At 49.5% G+C, this 19,041-nt stretch overlaps 1 protein-coding gene across 1 annotated transcript in view; it reads left to right on the forward strand.

Annotated features, from left to right (window-relative positions):
- The window catches only part of LOC126335559 (UDP-glucosyltransferase 2-like), a 470,415-nt gene that overhangs the window by 46,035 nt on the left and 405,339 nt on the right, over window positions 1–19,041 (forward strand). The window contains exon 4 of the mRNA XM_049998978.1: window positions 2,693–3,152. Within this exon, the coding sequence (XP_049854935.1) occupies window positions 2,693–3,152 (460 nt within the window). The remainder of the gene's footprint in view (window positions 1–2,692; window positions 3,153–19,041) is intronic.

Genomic DNA, 19,041 nt, shown 5'->3' on the forward strand with positions numbered 1-19,041 from the left:
TACGGCATGTTTTTATAAAACACATCCGAAGATGGTCATTATAGACCGAAACCGGTAGTCGGACGACAAAAAAATTGTGACCATAGAAGTAAAGTAAAGGAAATTTATTCTATATTCCGGTCACTGTTTTATTCGTGACCATGTCGCAGCTTGTGGGACTTTCATCTATTTGGCCCTACCCGACCATCACTTTGTGACAAACGCAGAAGTGAAACTTGCAGTCCGTGTATTGGTTATATTTCAGCCAAACGGACTTCTACGAACAGGGCATGTAGAAGTCGGTGCCACGACGTGAGAAATGTTTAGAGAACATTGGTGATTATTTAGTAAAGTAGGTAAAAGATGCAAGTTCATTTGTGCATTTTTTGTTACCTATTAAACGTTTTAGTCATAAAATTACTGTGCGTTACTTTCTGATCTTCTTTCACCATTGCTAACAGAATATGAGGCCAAGTACTGCAGACATTGGTGGTGCATCTAGCTGTTCTTGCTGAGGAGGCTGGCTGCGTGACCATTAGTCACAAAAAATGGCTGACTTCCCTGCTTTTTGCATGTCACCTGAATTCTTACGTTTACTCATTTTGAGTCGCGAAGGACGATCTATGACAGTAAGTTAGAGAAGACAAACTTATTTGTCAAGGCCGATAATACGAGGGTTGTCCAGAAAGTAACTCCCGATCGGTCGCAAAGTGGACACCACAGTGAAAATCCGATGAAGCTTTGCACAGATGTGTTGGGTGGTGTCTCTGGTATGATTGTCGATCGCATCAAGACGCTCTTTTCGATTGTGAGCGCACTGTGAGCGACTAAAGGTGCCTAGAACAACAATGTCTCCCGCCAAGTAGGAGGAGAGGATTCACCTCAATGAATGCACCCCACCTGACACAACTGCCTCGCACTTCCTTCTCCATGGCAATTCTCAGCCGCCCTCTGCAGGGTCAGTGAAGACGCTCCTGCAGCCTTTTCGATGGTAAGTGTTCGATCACCCACAACACAGCCCTAATTGGGTCGTACAGAGTATCATCTCTGTTCGCACGAAACACTGGACGTCAATACAACACTTGGGCGCAGCGTAGAGATTGATCGGAAAGCACAGGCGGCTGCCTTCTATGACGATGGTGTTGGAAATTTTGTATAAAGCTCCGACAAATGGCTAAGTCGGAGCGGCGACTATGCAGAGAAGTATGTGAAAAGCGTAGCTAACTCTTGCAAATACAATGTTTCTGCTTTTCACTGTGGATTCCATTTAGCGACCGATCAGAACTTACTTTCTGGACAACCCTCGGAATAACCTCTATTTTCGACAACCGGTTTCGGTAGTCAGTGTTACGAAGTTCAGATCTCGACAGGCAGATTAACCTAAGAAATATGGAATAATCTGTCTGTCGAAATCTGAACCTGGTATCATTTATTACCGAAACCGTTTGTCGAGAATAAAGGTGATTATTATCGATCTTGGCAAACATAACTAGTGTGCGCACTTACATTGTTCCTTAGTGTGTGCTACCACAGGCGCTGTACAAGTATCAGTGTGGGAACTTATCGAAATACAATAGCTCGTAAACGACTCGCACTAGCATCCTGCAACAAACTCTACTGGAGTTCTTATTTAACCTTCTTTTGTCAATAGACAATATTCCTTTTAAAAAACTGTATATTTGTACAAAGGTACAATTTCTAAGTATTATTACAATATGTTTACTGGCTAACAATACGGGCCTCTGACTACCAATACTTTCTGTGAAAACCGCCTTTTAACAGCACTTCGCATTTCCGAAATATCTGGTGGTTAAGTTTCATGTGATTCACCCTGTATACCCAGGCACACTAACACTTAGTCTGTAATCGGTGGAAGTCGGCTGACTACGTGCCGATCCGGAATGTTTACGGTCGTTGCCAACCTTAGCTACGTACCACCACTGTGCGCTCCAACAATAAGCAGCCGTTGTGAACGCAGTGTGATCCGTGTAGCTTGTGCGCACTAATTGTTAAAATTATTTACAAAAGTGAGAGAAGAGGCTGTACCTGGTGCTTCTAGCGACTGACCATAAACTTTGGTGCCACTTTCGGATCGCATTAATACATTACACGTTCGTTTCCTTTATATGCTGTAAAATGCCTGCTGTCAGCATCCAATGTGCAAGCTTCCGCTTCCGGCAACCTCCACTCAGTAGCCAAGCAAACCTGTAGGATTAAGTGGGACCAGTGGGTACATGTAAACGTTGAAACTTGTAACAACAATACTAACACACTCAGCAAATATCCCTCATCAACGTAGGAAAGCTGATCACGAGAGTTCTTTCTCATCCCTTAAACAGCTTCCACCAAGTAGATGTAACCTCTTTATAGCTCAGAAATGACTTTATAGACAACGTCTACGAATTTGTTAGTATTGTAAAACACTACTTCTTGAAAATTAAATCCTTGAACTGCTGGATACGAGTAGAAATCCTGGCTCAATATGTGCTCACTTTCATTCTGGATTAGTTGTTGGGAACTCGTTTCTCCTATGCTATGTGTGACAATTGCCTCAAAGTCCTGTGAGCCATTCAAAGGTTTCTTACAATACGCAGTGTATCTTTAAATTATCCTGGACAATTTTCTGGAAACTTTTGCCCACTAGTGGTATTTTAACGTTTTTTCTCCAGTTGCCTGTGACATGTAACTTAACAGTTTTGTACCATTTCTGCAGGAGAAACCACACGTTCGACCTGGTGATCTTCGAGCGGATGCCCTACCAAGCCTACTACGGACTGTTCCACAGGGTCGGCTCACCTCCTCTGGTCGGCTTTGTCACATTCTCTGCTCTTGCACCCGCGTACTATACCTTGGGAAATGCCATGAACCCAGCTTACCTGCCCGAGATCTGGGTCGGCCTCTCTGATCACATGACCTTCTGGCAGCGCTTGTACAACACCTACTTCTACCTGAGGTTATACCACACGTGGTTCTACCAAGTGCTCCCGAAACAGGAGTCTCTCATGAGAGAAGTCTTCGGAACTGAACCACCTTCGATTTACGAAACTGAGCGCAACTACAGTTTACTCATAGTCGGCAACCATTTCTCGCTGGAGTACCCCCGACCGCAGCTGCCGAATGTTATAGAGATTACTGGAATCCACGTATCGACCAAGATCGAGAAGTTACCGAAAGTGAGTCAAAAATAGTTTTGCAAGCTGATCATCTGAACTGCACATAATGACATTGTTTGGTTGATTTGTACGTGAGCATCGTAAATCATCATATAAATTCTCGATAATATTGGTAACCCTGTCATTTGTCAGTACAAATTTCCATGACAGTAGTACTAGCTAAATAGTAGGACATGATCTGTCTTTCTCCATGTATGACAGGATGGCTAGAATATTTAACGTACATTATGAATGAAGTGGAAGGACTTAGATACTGACATAGGTTCCCACAGTCTTATCGAATACATTTCTCGCATGAAGCATCGTCAACAACATACCATTGCTTCACTCTACAAAACAATGTTATGAGGTTAGAGACTAGAAGCCGGTAAAAGGCAGAAAGTCCGCTCATCGTCGGTTTTAGGGCACTACTTTCAGTGTGCATTCTAGTGCTGAAACAGTGCTTCTCAGATTTCGAATCTTTTTCTTAGAACAGCTGTTCTGGATACATAACTTGAGCACGTAGGTTTGTGGGCCTGGTTAATCAACAAAAGCAACAGAATTTTATTTGGGTTGGATAGTGCAGCAATCAGTCGTAGAATTAAGTTGCTTTAGAATGACATTTATAGTCACAACGCACTATAAATGTCATATTAAAGCAACTTAATTCTACGACTGATTGCTGCTCTATCTAACCCAATATAACCACAGTCATTGCGTGCACCCACCCCATGGAGGGCAACCTGATGAAGAATTTTATTTGGTGTGACCTCATGCTCACTGAAACTTGTTCCAATGATGCCTCATTGAACGAAAGCCATGAATCGATTCCCTGGTGAACTAGATTTTCAGCAATCACATCGTTAAAATTTACAACTGTTGATCAAATGTAGACTGTACATTTGCAGCTTTTTGTGACGTAATATGCATATCAAATTTGGGACATGCAGTCGTGGAGTTCGCAAAGCTTCATGTCCGAAATTCTGTGGACCATATAAGAATGTTACATTTCGTTTTGAATAGACCCTAAAGCCTCTGATTCTGGGGAAATGTTTGCAATGATGAAAATCCTTACGGATGCCAGCACAATCAGAAATTTATAAGTCGTCTAAATCATATTTGTGAACAGGCGACGGTTATGGTCAGATATATCATGTATCAAGATCTAACAGTTAACTGAAAGTAGCCAAGGAGTTCTCTGGGGTGGGGTGGGGGAACGGAGGGGTGGGGGGGGGGGGCAGCATCTCGTGATTGGAATTTAAATTCAAAAGCCTATACTGGGAAAGGAGAGAGCTCAGAATCACATCCGACTGGCTGACAATATTGTCATACACATGACGGAAATAACAATTATGGTTTAAGAACTGTGACAAAAAATGGTTCAAATGGCTCTCAGCACTATGGGACTTAACATCTGAGGTCACGAGTCCCCTAGAACTTAGAACTACTTAAACCTAACTAACCTAAGGACATCACACACATCCATGCCCGAGGCAGGATTCGAACCTGCGACCGTAGCGGTCGTGCGGTTCCAGACTGAAGCGCCTAGAGCCGCTCGGCCACACCGGCCGGCGAAACTGTAACAACCAGTTGGTTTGAAGATCAGTTTACAGAAACGGACGTCATACCACACTAATATCGTTGCGCAATAAGAGTGGCATTTTGTCAGAAAAGAGGCTGTTTTGCTACATATAGTGTGCGGCTGAAATTCTGTGACAACTGGAAGCATACTGCAAAATTGAATTCGCAGGACGGTACGATTCGTGTGGTTCAAGTCTAAGCTCCACACTCTTAAGCTATGAAATTCTGGTGGTATGTGGACTAGATACAATGTTGCGTATAGAAGTAGTGAAGTTGTGTCACCGATTTGAAAAACGTCTCACAGGCGTGGGTGACAATGTACGGGAAGTTCACTTCTTGCACCATGCAAATTCCATCTTTTCACCAAGCTAAAAGAACATCAGAAGGAAAGGTATCACACAAAGCAGTTCTTAACGTCTATGTGAACAAGGAGCAGTTTCCTATCGATGAGGAGTTGACTGGTAGAACGTTCAAATTACTCACGTGAATACAGCTAGACATCTCCACCAACCGCCGATATTTCGATAGGTGTGCACCCTGTTATTTTCAAGACACACATATGGAAAGGAAGCGCTGTGCGAGGGAATCTAAATCTTTGCTTTCCAAAGCATATCCAGAAAGAACACACACACACACACACACACACACACACACACACAGAGAGAGAGAGAGAGAGAGAGAGAGAGAGAGAGAGAGAGACAAAATTGGTTCCTTAATACCACTATCTCAATACCTGGAAGTGCATGTCAGAAACTCCAGGTAGGAGAGAAAGGTCGGCAGTAAAGAGCTGCTCAGCTGTCGTAGACACTTATGTTCAGTGCACAGGTCCTCCACGGTCCTGATGGTCTGACTAATATATGACGCGCCGCAACTACAAGGAATACGACAGGCACACGCCTTACGCAAAACAAGATCACCCTTTACGGGTCCTAGGATTCAGGACCTAGCAGTTGGGATACCGTTATTAGAGGAAGCATTTGAAATTAAATTAGCGAACGACCTTGTACACAAAGATAGAGGTTTCTGTTTAAATTCTGCGTGGAATCCCACTATCTCCCTTGACAAAAACACAGGGACACGTTTATTACTACCTTATCACTGCATGACGTTGGTCTTCTTTGGTTGAGTGCTGGTTCTAATGTGTATTACGTATTGTGTTTGTATGTTTGTGAGTGTGTATTTGTGACTGTTGTCTTCCCAGATGTGCTCTGCACGCCAAAGTGTTGAATGCCCTTGCACAGTGCTTCCCTCCTGTATTTGTGCCTGTGGTCGACTGTTGCCTAAGATGTCACTTGCCTGCCTTCCCAAAAGTTGACATGTTGGGTTGTCGGGTGTTCTGCCGGATATCAGCGTCGTACTTGCACGATATTTCGGTCACATAGCTCATAACCTTCATCAGGTGCGACCTGAGACTGCTCCTCGAGTGGACCTGGTCCAGTATTTATGCCTTTGGGCTTCCCCCTCCACCAACGGATGCAGGCGCTTCCTCTGTGGTCCGCGCCCATTCCCTGCGACCTGCTGGAGCGTTGCTGCTCCATTTTCCGTCCGATGCGGTTCTAGGTGTTCCCTCTGCAGTCCGCGCCCACCAAACCCGCTCCTGGGGGTTTCATCTACGGTCTGGGGTACCAAGTGTTCCCCCTGCGGTCGCGTCCGCTCACCACGACCTGTTGGAGCGTTGCCGCTCCGTTTTTCGTCCGCTGCGGCTCTGGATGTTCCCTCTGCGGTCCGCGCCCACCAGTCTCACTTCTAGGTGTTCCATCTTCGGTCTGGTGCGCGTCGCTGAGACGTGCAGCCGCGAAAAGGACGTACCTGCTCTTGCTAGCGACGCGAAGGGTGTGGCAGATCGCCGTCAGGCCGCGCTTGCGCTGTCGGCGGCCCCATCTGCCCCCCCCCCCCCCCCCCCACATATGACGACCAGTGCTATGGCTATGGATTTGATGGACACAGCTCCGGAAACTTTGAAGACAGCGCTGTCTCCTCCGCCCCCCGATTCTGAAGATGAGAGCTCCACCGCCCCTCAGCCACGCGGACGAAGTGGGAAACAGAAGAGGAGGGCAACAGCCGCGACGTCCGCTGTTCGCAGCTCGCCGATCGAGAAGAGGGCCAAGCAAGATTTCGCCCCTGACGCTGATGGTTTTGTCCCGGCCCGGAGCACTGCAAGACGCATGCAGTCATCGACGACGCTTCCAACTGCCGTCGCCAACTCATTCGACGCGCTCGCTAACGCGCCGGGCCAGCTGCCGCGCGATCCTGCGCCGAAGAAAGACTCCCATCTTCCGCCGGTGGTCCTCCAGTTTCGGCCGCCCTATGGGGAACTGCAGAAGTTGTTACGCAGCTGGACAACGGCCGTGTACACCGTGAAGCCTGCCGGGCGTGACCTCTACAGGGTCACACTCCGCACTGCTGCCGAGTGTCGCCGGGTCACTCAGGAGGAGTCTGAACGTGGTATCCCGTTCTGTACCCACGCTTCCGCTACTGACAAGGTCTTGACGATTGTCATCCGTGACCTCCCGTTCAATATGGAAGCCGATCACCTGCATCGTGAACTCGCTGACCTGGGCTTCTACACACGGGCAGTCGTGAAGATGAAGTCGCCTAAATCGCGCGATGATATGCCGCTCTTCCTGGTCGTCTGCTCCGACACCGTGGAGAACCGCAAACTATACCAATTGACGCGGGTCGCCGACGTTCCGGTTCAGGCCGAAGATCTTCGCTCCAGGAGAGGCCCTGTGCAGTGCTTTCGCTACCAGGGGATCAATCACGTCGCACGCCACTGCTCTATGCCGGACAGATGTGTTAAATGCGCCGGCAGGAAGTACGTGCCCTCGTCCGCCCACCGAGAAGCCGACATGTGCACTGTGTGGCGGTGCTCACGTGGCCAGCAATCGTGCGTGTGAGGTGTGGAAGCGTGCCATCGCTCGCCAACGTGGCCAAACACCAGTGCCGCGTCCGAAGAAGCCAGCAACGAGACGGCCCGGCGTCTCTTTCGCGGCGGCAACGTCAGGGGCGCCCTCCGCCGTCCTGGCTGCGTCGGCTGCTCCTGCTCCTGCCGCGTCTGATGCCGTGCCGATACCGGAGGCTCCTGCGCCTCCACCACAGCTGCTAGTGGCGGACCCGGGTACTGCCTCTCCCGGGAAGTCGGCCGGACCGCGCCCAGCCAATCGCCGGCGCATTGGACAGCGCCCCGTGGGTACCCAGCGCTCAGCACCGTCAGTCGAGCAGCCCCAGGTGGACTCTCACAGCGAGTCAGCCACGCCTCCCCCTTTCAGCGACGGGGCCGCACCGGTTGCCTCCACCGCTGACCTGGCCAACCTCGTCACGCCGCTCACTGCCTTGGCGACCAGTGCTACGAAGTTGAAGTTCTGTCGCAGCAACTCACCGCTGAAGTGCCGCTGGCTTCTCCGGCCCCGACCGCTGTCGACACTCACCAGCTGCACCATGGGCAGCGTTAGAGGGCTCACGGTCGTCGCGCGGAATGCCAACGGCGTCCGCACTCAAGCTGGTGAATTTGGCCAATTTCTTCGAAATGAAGCCGTCGACGTCTGCCTTATCAACGAAACCCACCTGAAGCCTGGGGTCGACGTCAGGGCAGCCAACTACTCCAGCTATCGCACCGATCGACTGACGGCGGGTGGTGGGACAGCCGTTTATGTCCGCAATGGCATTCGTCATCACGTTATACGACTTCCACCACTGGCAACCCTGGAGGCCACTGGTGTCGTCGTTCACACCTCGGCGGGCACCATCACGTTCGTCGCTGCCTATCGACCGCCGTCTCGTCCACTGGACCCTGCTGACATCGATGTTCTGCTCTCCTTGAGGGGGCAGGTGTTCGTCGCCGGGGACTTCAATAGTAAATATCTCTCCTGGAACTCCAGGATCACCAATGCCGCTGGCCGCTGCCTGTTCTGGGTAGCGGAACGCCACCGTGCGCTTATGGTGGGGCCTTACGACCCGACAATCTTCCCTGCCCGTGCCCTCCCGGATATAATCGACATCGCGGTCGTCAAGGGCATCCCTCATCAGATCACCGCCACGACGAGGACTGCCCTGTCTTCTGATCATGTCCCAGTGGTTTTCGATATCGACTTAGACGCCCTGCAACTGCCCAGGCGAGACATCTCACTTGTTGGCATCGACTGGGGCAGGTTTCAAGCAGCTGTGACGGACTCATTCGCCGTCGCGCCGCCCCCTGAGGAAGCTGGAGCGGACGCAGCACTTATGCACTTTGCGGCAACCACGATCGACGCTGCCAACATAGCAACGCCATCCAGACCTTGAACTCTGCCTGACTACTTCCGCCAGCTGCCACCGGACATCCTTGCGGCCATCACTGAGAAGAACCGGGCCTATCGGGAATGGCAGCGGACAAGAAATGCCGACACGAAGCGTCTCCTCAACAGGATGCGGCGGGACATCCGGGTCGCCATCGACAACCATCGCAATCGCGACTGGAATAACAAGGTCGCCACCCTCTGTCTTGACGACGGCACGGCCTGGTAGACGACGAAGCGTTTCCTACGCCGCACGCAACGTATCCCTACGCTGCTGGTCAATGGTCAGGCTGTCTGCGAACCAGCTGCGAAGGCTGATGCCCTCGCAGACGTCTTTGAGGTTGCGTTTACGCCGATCGAAGACCTGACCGACGCTGTCCACGACGACCTGGTTGCTGACCGGCTCCCACGCTACTTGGAGGCACGCGACGACGATGACGTCATTGAAGAGACGACGGCGGAGGAGGTGTCGTCCATCCTGCGTGCCCTGAACCCCAGGAAAGCTGCGGGCCCAGACGAGGTTTCCAACGCCCTACTCCAGAAGTTGCAGCCGGTGGCTGTCACTCATCTCGCCGCCGTCTTTAATGTAATCCTCCAGTCCTGCAGTTTTCCTCAGCCCTGGAAGCATGCAGAGATCGTGGCGATTCCGAAGATTGGGAAGAATCTGCGTCAGCCCGCGAACGACAGACCTATTAGTTTACTGCCGTCCGTCTCCAAGGTCTTTGAAAGGGTGTACATCAGGCGGCTGCAGCGCCACGTTGACGAGGAAGGCCTCCTGCCCGAAGAGCAGTTCGGCTTTCGCAGGGGCCACTCGGCAGTTCAACAACTCCTCCGGCTAGTAGAAGATGCGTTCGTCGCCCTCGAACAACGCGAGTTCTTCGGCGCGGTGTTCCTGGACGTGTCGCGTGCTTTCGACAGTGTGTGGCACCGCGGCCTCTTGTTCAAACTATTTGAACTTGGGGTCCCGACGTCACACGTCCCTCATCCATTCCTATCTTGCCGATAGGACCTTCCATGTGCGGGCCGCGCATGGCTTGTCCTCCGTCCGCCGCATCCATGCCGGTGTGCCACAGGGCTCGGTCTTGGGACCACTCCTGTATTCGCTGTACACTTCTGATGCGCCGAAGATCGACCGTGTGCGGCTCGCCCTGTACGCGGATGACACGGCTCTATATACGAGGAGCCTCAATGCCGCCGTCATGCACCGCCGTCTGCAGCTCACCGTTGACACCCTGGCAGCCTGGGCCGTCAAGTGGCGTCTACAATTCAATGGGGCCAAGACGCAGTTCCTGACCGTCACCAGGCGACTCGTTCCAGCGGGTCTGCAACCGCTCACCGTCGGTGGCAGCCATGTCCCGTGGCACCCCACGGCGCATTACCTCGGCGTCACCATCGACCGCGACTCACGTGGGTTCCGCACATCCGCGAAGTGAAGGCCAAAGTGCGGAACCTGCTCCGCATCCTGTGCCCGGTGCTGAACCCCGGCTCCCGACTACCACCGCGTCTGGGCATCACTCTCTAGAAGGCGCTGCTCCGCCCTGTACTCCAATACGCCGCCGTCGTCTGGGGGAACGCCGCCGACTCGAACCTGAAGAAGCTGGAGACAATGCAGAATCGCATCCTTCGGCTGGCCTTGCACCTGCCTTACGATTTCCCCACCGCTCATCTTCACGACATCGCGGAAGTACCTCTGCTCCGTGACCTCTTCCAGGTGGCCGCCCGCACCTTTTACGAACGTGCTGGCCGGTCACACAACGCCCAATCCGGACGCTGGGCCGCAAACTGCCGCGCAGCGTCGCCACCCGCTGGCCACACCTGCTCGCTGCATACCCAGCACTGCAGAACTGTGCTGAGGAGACACCCAAGAAGACAATCTACATGTGAAGTCGCATTAAATCGGCATGCATGGGAGGCAAAGCACTAACTGCTGCGAACTCCATCACACATCGGAGGAAAAGTTATCTTCGTGCAGATCCACGCGAGGAGAGGCATGGTGCGCCTGGCAGTCCGTCAGTGTCTCGTTTTCCATCTCCATGTGTCTGGTTCTTCTGTTTGTGTAGTGTTGCAGCTGGCCCCGTTGCTCCTTTAACAATCCCAGCGCCGGATCCCAGGCTCTGCTTAGCTGGTACCATGTGTCACGGTTCATAAGATCGGCATCCATTTTTATTTCTATCGATTCTCTTATAACACTGTCCCAAAATCTCCCAGGAGCGGGTTTGGTGGGCGCGGACCGCAGAGGGAACACCTAGAACCGCAGCGGACGGAAAACGGAGCAGCAACGCTCCAGTAGGTCGCAGGGAATTGGCGCGGACCACAGGAAGCGCCTGCATCCGTTGGTCGAGGGGGAAGGCCATAGGCATAAATACTGGACCAGGTCCACTCGTAAACCCAAGTCGCTGTACGAACATGGCCGACCACCAACAGCTATATCTCCTCTTCGCCAATGCGAGAGGAGTTAAAGACAGGATGACATTGCTCATGCATACACTATTGCGCAACAACATACACCTGGCCGGCATCGCCGAAACGTGGCTGTCTGATGGGAAGCAGTGCAATATACCGAAGTTCAACTGTTCCCGCAAGGACAGAGACGGCAGAGGCGGCGTCGCGCTATACGTGCGCAACACAATAGCGGCAACGGAAATCCCTCCCCCCGCACAGCTTGGGGACATAGAGATCGTCACGGTTAAACTAAAGGGCCACAACGCAAGGACTGTGACAATTGCGTGTTTATACAATCCTCCAAATAACCCTCTCCCGATCCACACGACACGACACCTTATGACGAAAGACAGATTCATCTTACTAGCTGACCTAAATGCACGACACGAGAGACTTGGTGACCACAGCACAAATCTCAACGGACAAATCCTCTTCGACCTTCTGACGACCGAACCTGTACACCATCTCCCCATCTACCAACGCACTTTTATAAGCCACCGAGGAACGGCAGCGCCCGATCACGTCCTGTACAGCCCTACCATGAGCGACACAATAGCCAATGCGGAAGTCGGCAACTCAATAACAAGTGACCACCTTCCCATCCTCTTCTCCACAAACGCAATAGCCCCACCGAATCCTCCACCAATCAGACGGACTATACGGCAGTACTCGAACGCCGACTGGAACAAGTACAAAGACGTACTCGGACAAGACCTATCCACCCCCATGACCGTGACACACCCCCACGACCCTGAACTCGCCACGACGAAAATAGAATCAGCTTTTAAACGCGCAACAGAGGAAACCATACAGCAAATTACCATAGACAACGGGAAACCTACTATCCCCCGAGAAGCTCTCGACCTAATACAAAGGAAAAAACGACTACAAAGAGAGATGAGACGAACCAACAACCCGAACTTACGACAAACCTGGAACCGACTGAACAATCGCATCAAACAAATCATCTCGACACATCGACAAAGACAATGGGAAGAAACATGCGAGAGACTTAACTACAGAAACGGAGGACAATTTTGGAAACGATTTAAAACACTGATGGGACAAAGAGCAACAACTACCAACACACTAATTACAAACAACGAGCCAACGACAGACCCACAACAACAAGCCGACGTCTATAAAGACGTGTTAGAAAAAGTATACTCCTTCCCACATGACAACAACTTCGACGAAGTCTTCAGACGAATAGTAGAGCTCCGACTCCCACGACTACTTAACACACACACAGTAGAGACAGAAAACGAAAACTCCCTAACTAAACCGATAACTGACAAGGAAATAATGGACGCGATACTGACGGGACGCAACTCAGCGCCGGACCTAAACGACATACGACGAATTCACCTACAAAAGGCACCCCTCCTTACAGTCATCCCTATCCTCTCTCTCATATTCAATTATTGCATCAGCACAGAGACCATCCCAACTGCATGGGAAACAAGCAAGACAATCATGATCCCTAAACCAGACAAAGTAACAACAGATCCACGATCCTACAGACCCATGTGTCTTTTAGACGTACTGGGAAAAACCTATGAAAGAAGCATCACAGAAAGACTCAAGACATATGTAGAACAGAAAGAACTCCTTCCCCTGATCCAAGCTGGCTTCCGCAGTAAGCATTCCACGAATGATCCACCGTTCAAACTTGTGAACGGAATCACACAGGGATTTAACAATGGACGGAGCACCCTCGCAGTATTCCTGGATATTGAGAAGGCGTTTGACAAGCGATGGCATGACGGACTCCTATACAAGCTGTGCGAGATAGGGATCCCTATCAAAATGGTCCGGCTCGTAAAAAGCATACCTCACCGACCGAGTATGTATACAACGCCTCCTCCCAAACTTTCACCCCACAAGCAGGAGTGCCACAGGGCGGCATCCTGTCTCCGCTGCTGTACACGCTGTACACAGCAGATATACCGACCACCCAATCCCCAGACGAAACAATAGCCCTTTACGCAGACGACACAGCTTATTGGTGTACATCACTCAGGACGCCAACTATACAAAGAAAGACGGACGCATACCTAAAGCGACTCGAAGACTGGACGAAAAAGTGGAGAATCAGACCAAACCCAGCAGAGACACAAACTGTACTCTTTCGACACAGAAACTTGACCAAAAAGAGACAACAAAACGACAACGACATACAATTAACACTCTGGAACACGCCACTCAGACTTGTCAACACGGCCAGGTGCCTTGGCGTGTTCCTAGACAAACACAAGAACTGGCTTACCCACCTCAACTACCTCCTCGACAAGACCAGAAAACGCCAAGGACTGATACAACAAGTACAAGGACGCCTCTGTGGCTGCAGCATGGAAACAGCCGTACACACATACAAAACCTGTATCAGACCTGTCCACTGGGAGGCATCCCGCACACGGTAGCAGACACACTATACAGCACGGAACGACGACTGCTCCGCAACCTCGCGACACTCCCGGCAAGGACGCCCAGCAACGACGTATACGAAATAGTTAACGTGGAACCACTCCAGACACGACTCACAAAACTGTGCGCGAACTACGGACAACGAATACTAACGCAAAGACCTGACATGGAAAACCTAATTACAACAAGACCTCATACTCAACGACTCCCCAAACACAAATATATCTGCCCAGCGCGTACAGTAGCACAAAATACATCAACCCACTTCCCAGAGTTATCCCCCACTATGGAACCGCAGATAACCCACACCACTACCCCTCCCCACCTAGACGTCAGACAATAAAACATGGACAGACATATAACACGGAAACCAACACCCAACCACCAATCACATCACACTCTCACACTCTCTCTCTCTCTCTCTCTCTCTCTCTCTTACTCTCACACACACACACACCCTCTCTCTCTCTCTCTCTCTCTCTCTCTCTCTCTCTCTCTCTCTCTCTCTTACACACACACACACACACACACACACAACACACACACACACACAACACACACACAAAACAACAAGACGACTACACTCGCACACTTAAACAAGCCGGCACACTCTTCAACTACTCAATCCTGATCTGCCACTGACAAATATGAAAATAGAAAATAGCCATAATCGTACAACAAAAACTAGTAACAATAGTAACATCATTATACGTTACCTACAGACTAACTTCAAAAACCTGTTCTCATTTGCTCTGCTCCACAACCGAACGCAGACTTAAATTAAGAAATATTACACACAAATCACACACAGAAACACTATACACCCGCACACTGTACTGTACACATATCAATAAAATAAGACACATCCCATGTAAATTCCGCACAGCAACACAATACACAACAATGTGAACAATCATAATCTTATATTACTTTATGCCAATACTTACATCTTTATCTCCTACCATCCCCCCAAACCTCTCCCTTACCTTCTCCCCTTCTAAATTCTATTACTATTCTATTATTATAAACATTGTTAACTCTAGTAAAATATACATTGAGAAACTAAACTATAACTCTTAATTATGTCTCATTGTTAAAATCTAGCACTATATACTTTGTTAAACCAAAATAGAACCTTGTTAAATATTTATACTTGTTAATCATGTATTGTTATTCAAAACGTATACTGATAATGACCACTACAAAGTGCAAAAAACCTGTAAAGCACCTTTCAGCAAGCACTTCAATTGTAATAAAAAGAAAAGAAAATTGTAAATCACGCCTATGGCTAAAAAGTGCAATGCAAGCACTAGAATAGCCCGCCCTCCCCCTTAAGGGAAGGGAATGAAATGTGCTAAAAACAAAGAAAAGAAAAGTAAACTCGAGGAGCAGTCTCAGGTCGCACCTGATGAAGGTTACTAGCTACGTGACCGAAATATCGTGCAAGTACGACGCTGATATCCGGCATAACACCCGACAACCCAAGATGTCACTAGATCGCCGGGAAAGCCTGAAGAGCTACTTCCCAAAAGTTATTTGGACATTTTACTTGCCGGGAGAAACTAAGGTTTCAGGTCGGTAGGACGTTCCAACTGTTGAGAAAACTCTTTAGTGTATGTGAGCGCATTGTGAATACGTAAAAAGTCTGCAGCGTTTCGGTCACTGTTACGCACAACCTTCCTTATTGCGTTGAGCTGGGATAAACGTAGCGTCTTCCACCGGTGTATAATAATTTACTTTCGTAGTTTGACATGGTATTGAGCATAAGGAGGAGGCTGTCAGACGTACATTAGTGATGTTTGCTTCATGTATGGTCATTGGTGTCAACTGACGTCCTTCCCTGATGTCTGCTTTATTTCCCGCCATTGGGGGAAACAGGCGAATGAGAATCGGTCGGCTGTTGTAACGTTGTTTATTTGCTGCCGGCTGAGGGGTGCCTGCAACTTGCGTACCTACGACGGCTGTCATCTACCGCACTCCTGTGTGGGTTGCTTTGCGAAGTCTGCTGTCCCACTGCGCATTTACCGCTGGCATCCCAGAGACATGAAATGTGTACCTGTCGTTTCTTTTCATGCAGGCGGGTCGCCTCTAGAGTATTCCATCTCAACGCATGTTGCTGTTTCACCAGTACGTGGGCACCTGGCAATATTATCAGTTTGTCGCACTTGTCCTGGTGTTCCGTCACCACTTGCTTGATGTATTGTCTCAGGTGAATGTATAAACAGAGGGGCGGTATGGCTATGGGTTAACACCTCTCGTCTGTTTCAGCAAGCATCTTCATAGAAATATTTACAGAAACAGTGCTCCAGTGCGCACTATTATGTCCCGAATTATGTCCTGAATGCTGGCTGCGGCACTTTGATGATACCTTCGTCATCTTCCTGCGTGGACAAGAAGAGCTACGAAGTTTTCTTCAACATCTTAGTCAGCAAAATCCAATTTTCTACGGAGTCGTAACAGAACTGGCTGCCGTCCTCCCTCGACGTGGACGTTTATCGAAATTCTATTGGTAAACTTGGCACAAAGTATATAGAAAGTCTACCAGTCTCCTACTAACAACAGCCAAGAGGATCCGCAATGAAAAATATTTGAAGCGGAACTTCAAAACCTCAGGACTCATTAACATTCTTCTGGATTTGAGGCCTCATTATTAACTATAAAATTCCTAAGTTTCAGCAACTATTGCAAGATCCCTTTCTCAGGGTGAACTAACTGCTGAATGAGTACTAGTTTGGTTACTTATGTACTATGGAGGAGTGCTGTCATTGGATATGTGGGTGAGGTGTCTTTTTATTGGTCTTTGCATTGCGTGTTGTCACTGGAATTTCCTTTATTGCTTGCCACTGGTGGAAATCGGCGAACAGAAAACTGAGCGGCGACTGCGGTGTAGCGTTATTTACTAACTGCCTAGTATCGACCAGTGCGAGTCAGCACTCTGTGGCCTACCGCGAGCCTGTTGCTTTGCGAGAGCTGTCACTGCTGGCAACCAAGACGTTGGCTATTTCTACAGCCTCTTTAATCTTCCTCCTCAAACTAAACGGCTGTTTCGCCAGTACGCGGGGCTCCCGAAATTCGATCTTCATCCTGCACTGTTTCTGGTGTTCTGCCACGGCTGATTTGTCGTATTGTTTGAGGCGGATAAATCTCTCGTGTTCAGTTACCCTTGTGATTATTGAACACCCAGTCTCACATACATACATACATTTGACCAAATTCGCACCAGATTTCATAAACTCCGGCAGCAGGCAACTTGTCCGTTGTATCTTTCGTCGAGCCCAGAGCGTCTTTTATTTTGTCGTTGCTACGAAAAATCTGCTTAATACCTTCCCGACAGGAGTTTTTCCCAGACGTTCAGTAACCCCGTATGGTAGCAGGATGGTGTTCCGTGCTTTGTTCTGCATTTCTCTATTGCCCTGTTCCTTTGGCGCCATAGTTTTACGTATAGACCACATGTCGTAGGGATTAGCTCCAAAAATGGACGTGAAATTATGTAGTTCAGCTCTGTGTTTTTCATCGCCGATCCTGTAGGCTCTCTTAGTTTGCAGGGAGGAGGAGATAAGTGTTTAACGTCCCGTCGACAACGAGGTCATTAGAGACGGAGCGCAAGCTCGGGTGAGGGAAGGATGGGGGAAGGAAATCGGCCGTGCCCTTTCAAAGGAACCATCCCGGCATTTGCCTGAAGCGATTTAGGGAAATCACGGAAGACCTAAATCAGGATGGCCGGAGACGGGATTGAACCGTCGTCCTCCCGAAGGGAGTCCAGTGTGTAACCACTGTGCCACCTCACTCGGTAAAGTTTGCAGGGCCGGTTTCTTTTGCATAGGATGGTGGTGGGAGGAATGCATTCTGGTACCTGTCCGTGTTGGTTGACTGTCTATAAACTCCGTGTCCAAGTTTCCCGTCAGGCTTACGGCAAACTTACACGCCAAAAAACGACAATACCCTTTCTTTTCCATCTCTTTGGTGAAGTGAATTTTGCTGTGCTGCTGATTGAAATGTTGGTGGAAGTTCTGAAGCCCTTCTTCTCCGTGTGGCCGGCTGACAAAGGTGTCGTCAACGTATCGTAGCCAGTATTCTGGGCGTAATGGTGCGGAGTGGAGTGCCTTTCTTCGAACGCTTGCATAAAAATGTCTGCTGCGACATGCGGTTGAGGGAACCCACAACTGCACCGTCCGTCTGCTCGTAGAAATCCCCTTTCCACCTGAAATAGGTGGTCGTCAAACAGTGGCGCAGTAGCTCGCAGATGTCAGGTGCCATGCCCTCCTCTAAGATGATCATGGTGTCCAGCACTGGTACATTCCTGAATAGAGACGTCTCGTCATAGCTGACCATCAGATCCGTAATGGAACACGCTTTTTTTCAAAAGTGCTACAAAGTGGCTGGAGTCCTTGGCGTTCGAATCTGTGTGACTCTCTAGACGTTTAAGCTTCGCGTGCAATTCTTACGCTAGTTTGTTGGTCGTTGAGGTAAGACTACTCACTGTCGGTAGTAAAGGAAAGGCTTCTTTATGGATCTTTGGTGCACCACATATTCTTGGTGCCTGTGGCACTTGTGGGATGAGTCATTAGTCAATGCGGCCTGAAATCCAGAAGAATTTTATTGACTGTCACAGCGACCGCGGAGGCCTGCTTTTACGTACAAAACCCCAGATTCATCTTTGGAGCCAACGTTTATGAGATGAAGATGATAGCTAAAATTTCGGAGAAAAGGTTAGAGGCAATAGGGAAGAGCAGAAAGAACTAGAAAACATCCTCCTATTACCAGGGAGTGGGAAGATTCTCCACCGACCTGGTATCAAGTAACAAAAAAAAAAAAAAAAAAAAAAAAAAAAAAAAAAAAAAAAAACTGGGCTCTACGAAAGAAGCAATCGCCTACCTACCTACTGCTGGAGGATTGTAGTGTAGACTGATAGTGTAGGCGAGACGGGGCCTCTGATTAGCACACGGATATCTCTGCATGACACTTTCGTCTGAGACAGCACGCCAAGTTTTGCCCTGGGGAGAACATGAGGTTGAGTGCGACGAAGCGATATTTCGAGGTTCCTGTCTACTGGCGAAAGAGCCACTTACCTTGAGGACGATGGTTCGAGAGGCGACAGAAACAGCTAATCAACCAGACAAAATGAACAGGGAAGACGGGTACAGAGTACCAGGGTCTCGGTTGCCAGCAGTAACTGCACTACGGGA

Source organism: Schistocerca gregaria, chromosome 2 (assembly GCF_023897955.1).
Source record: "Schistocerca gregaria isolate iqSchGreg1 chromosome 2, iqSchGreg1.2, whole genome shotgun sequence".
NCBI classification, from domain to species: Eukaryota; Metazoa; Arthropoda; class Insecta; order Orthoptera; family Acrididae; genus Schistocerca; species Schistocerca gregaria.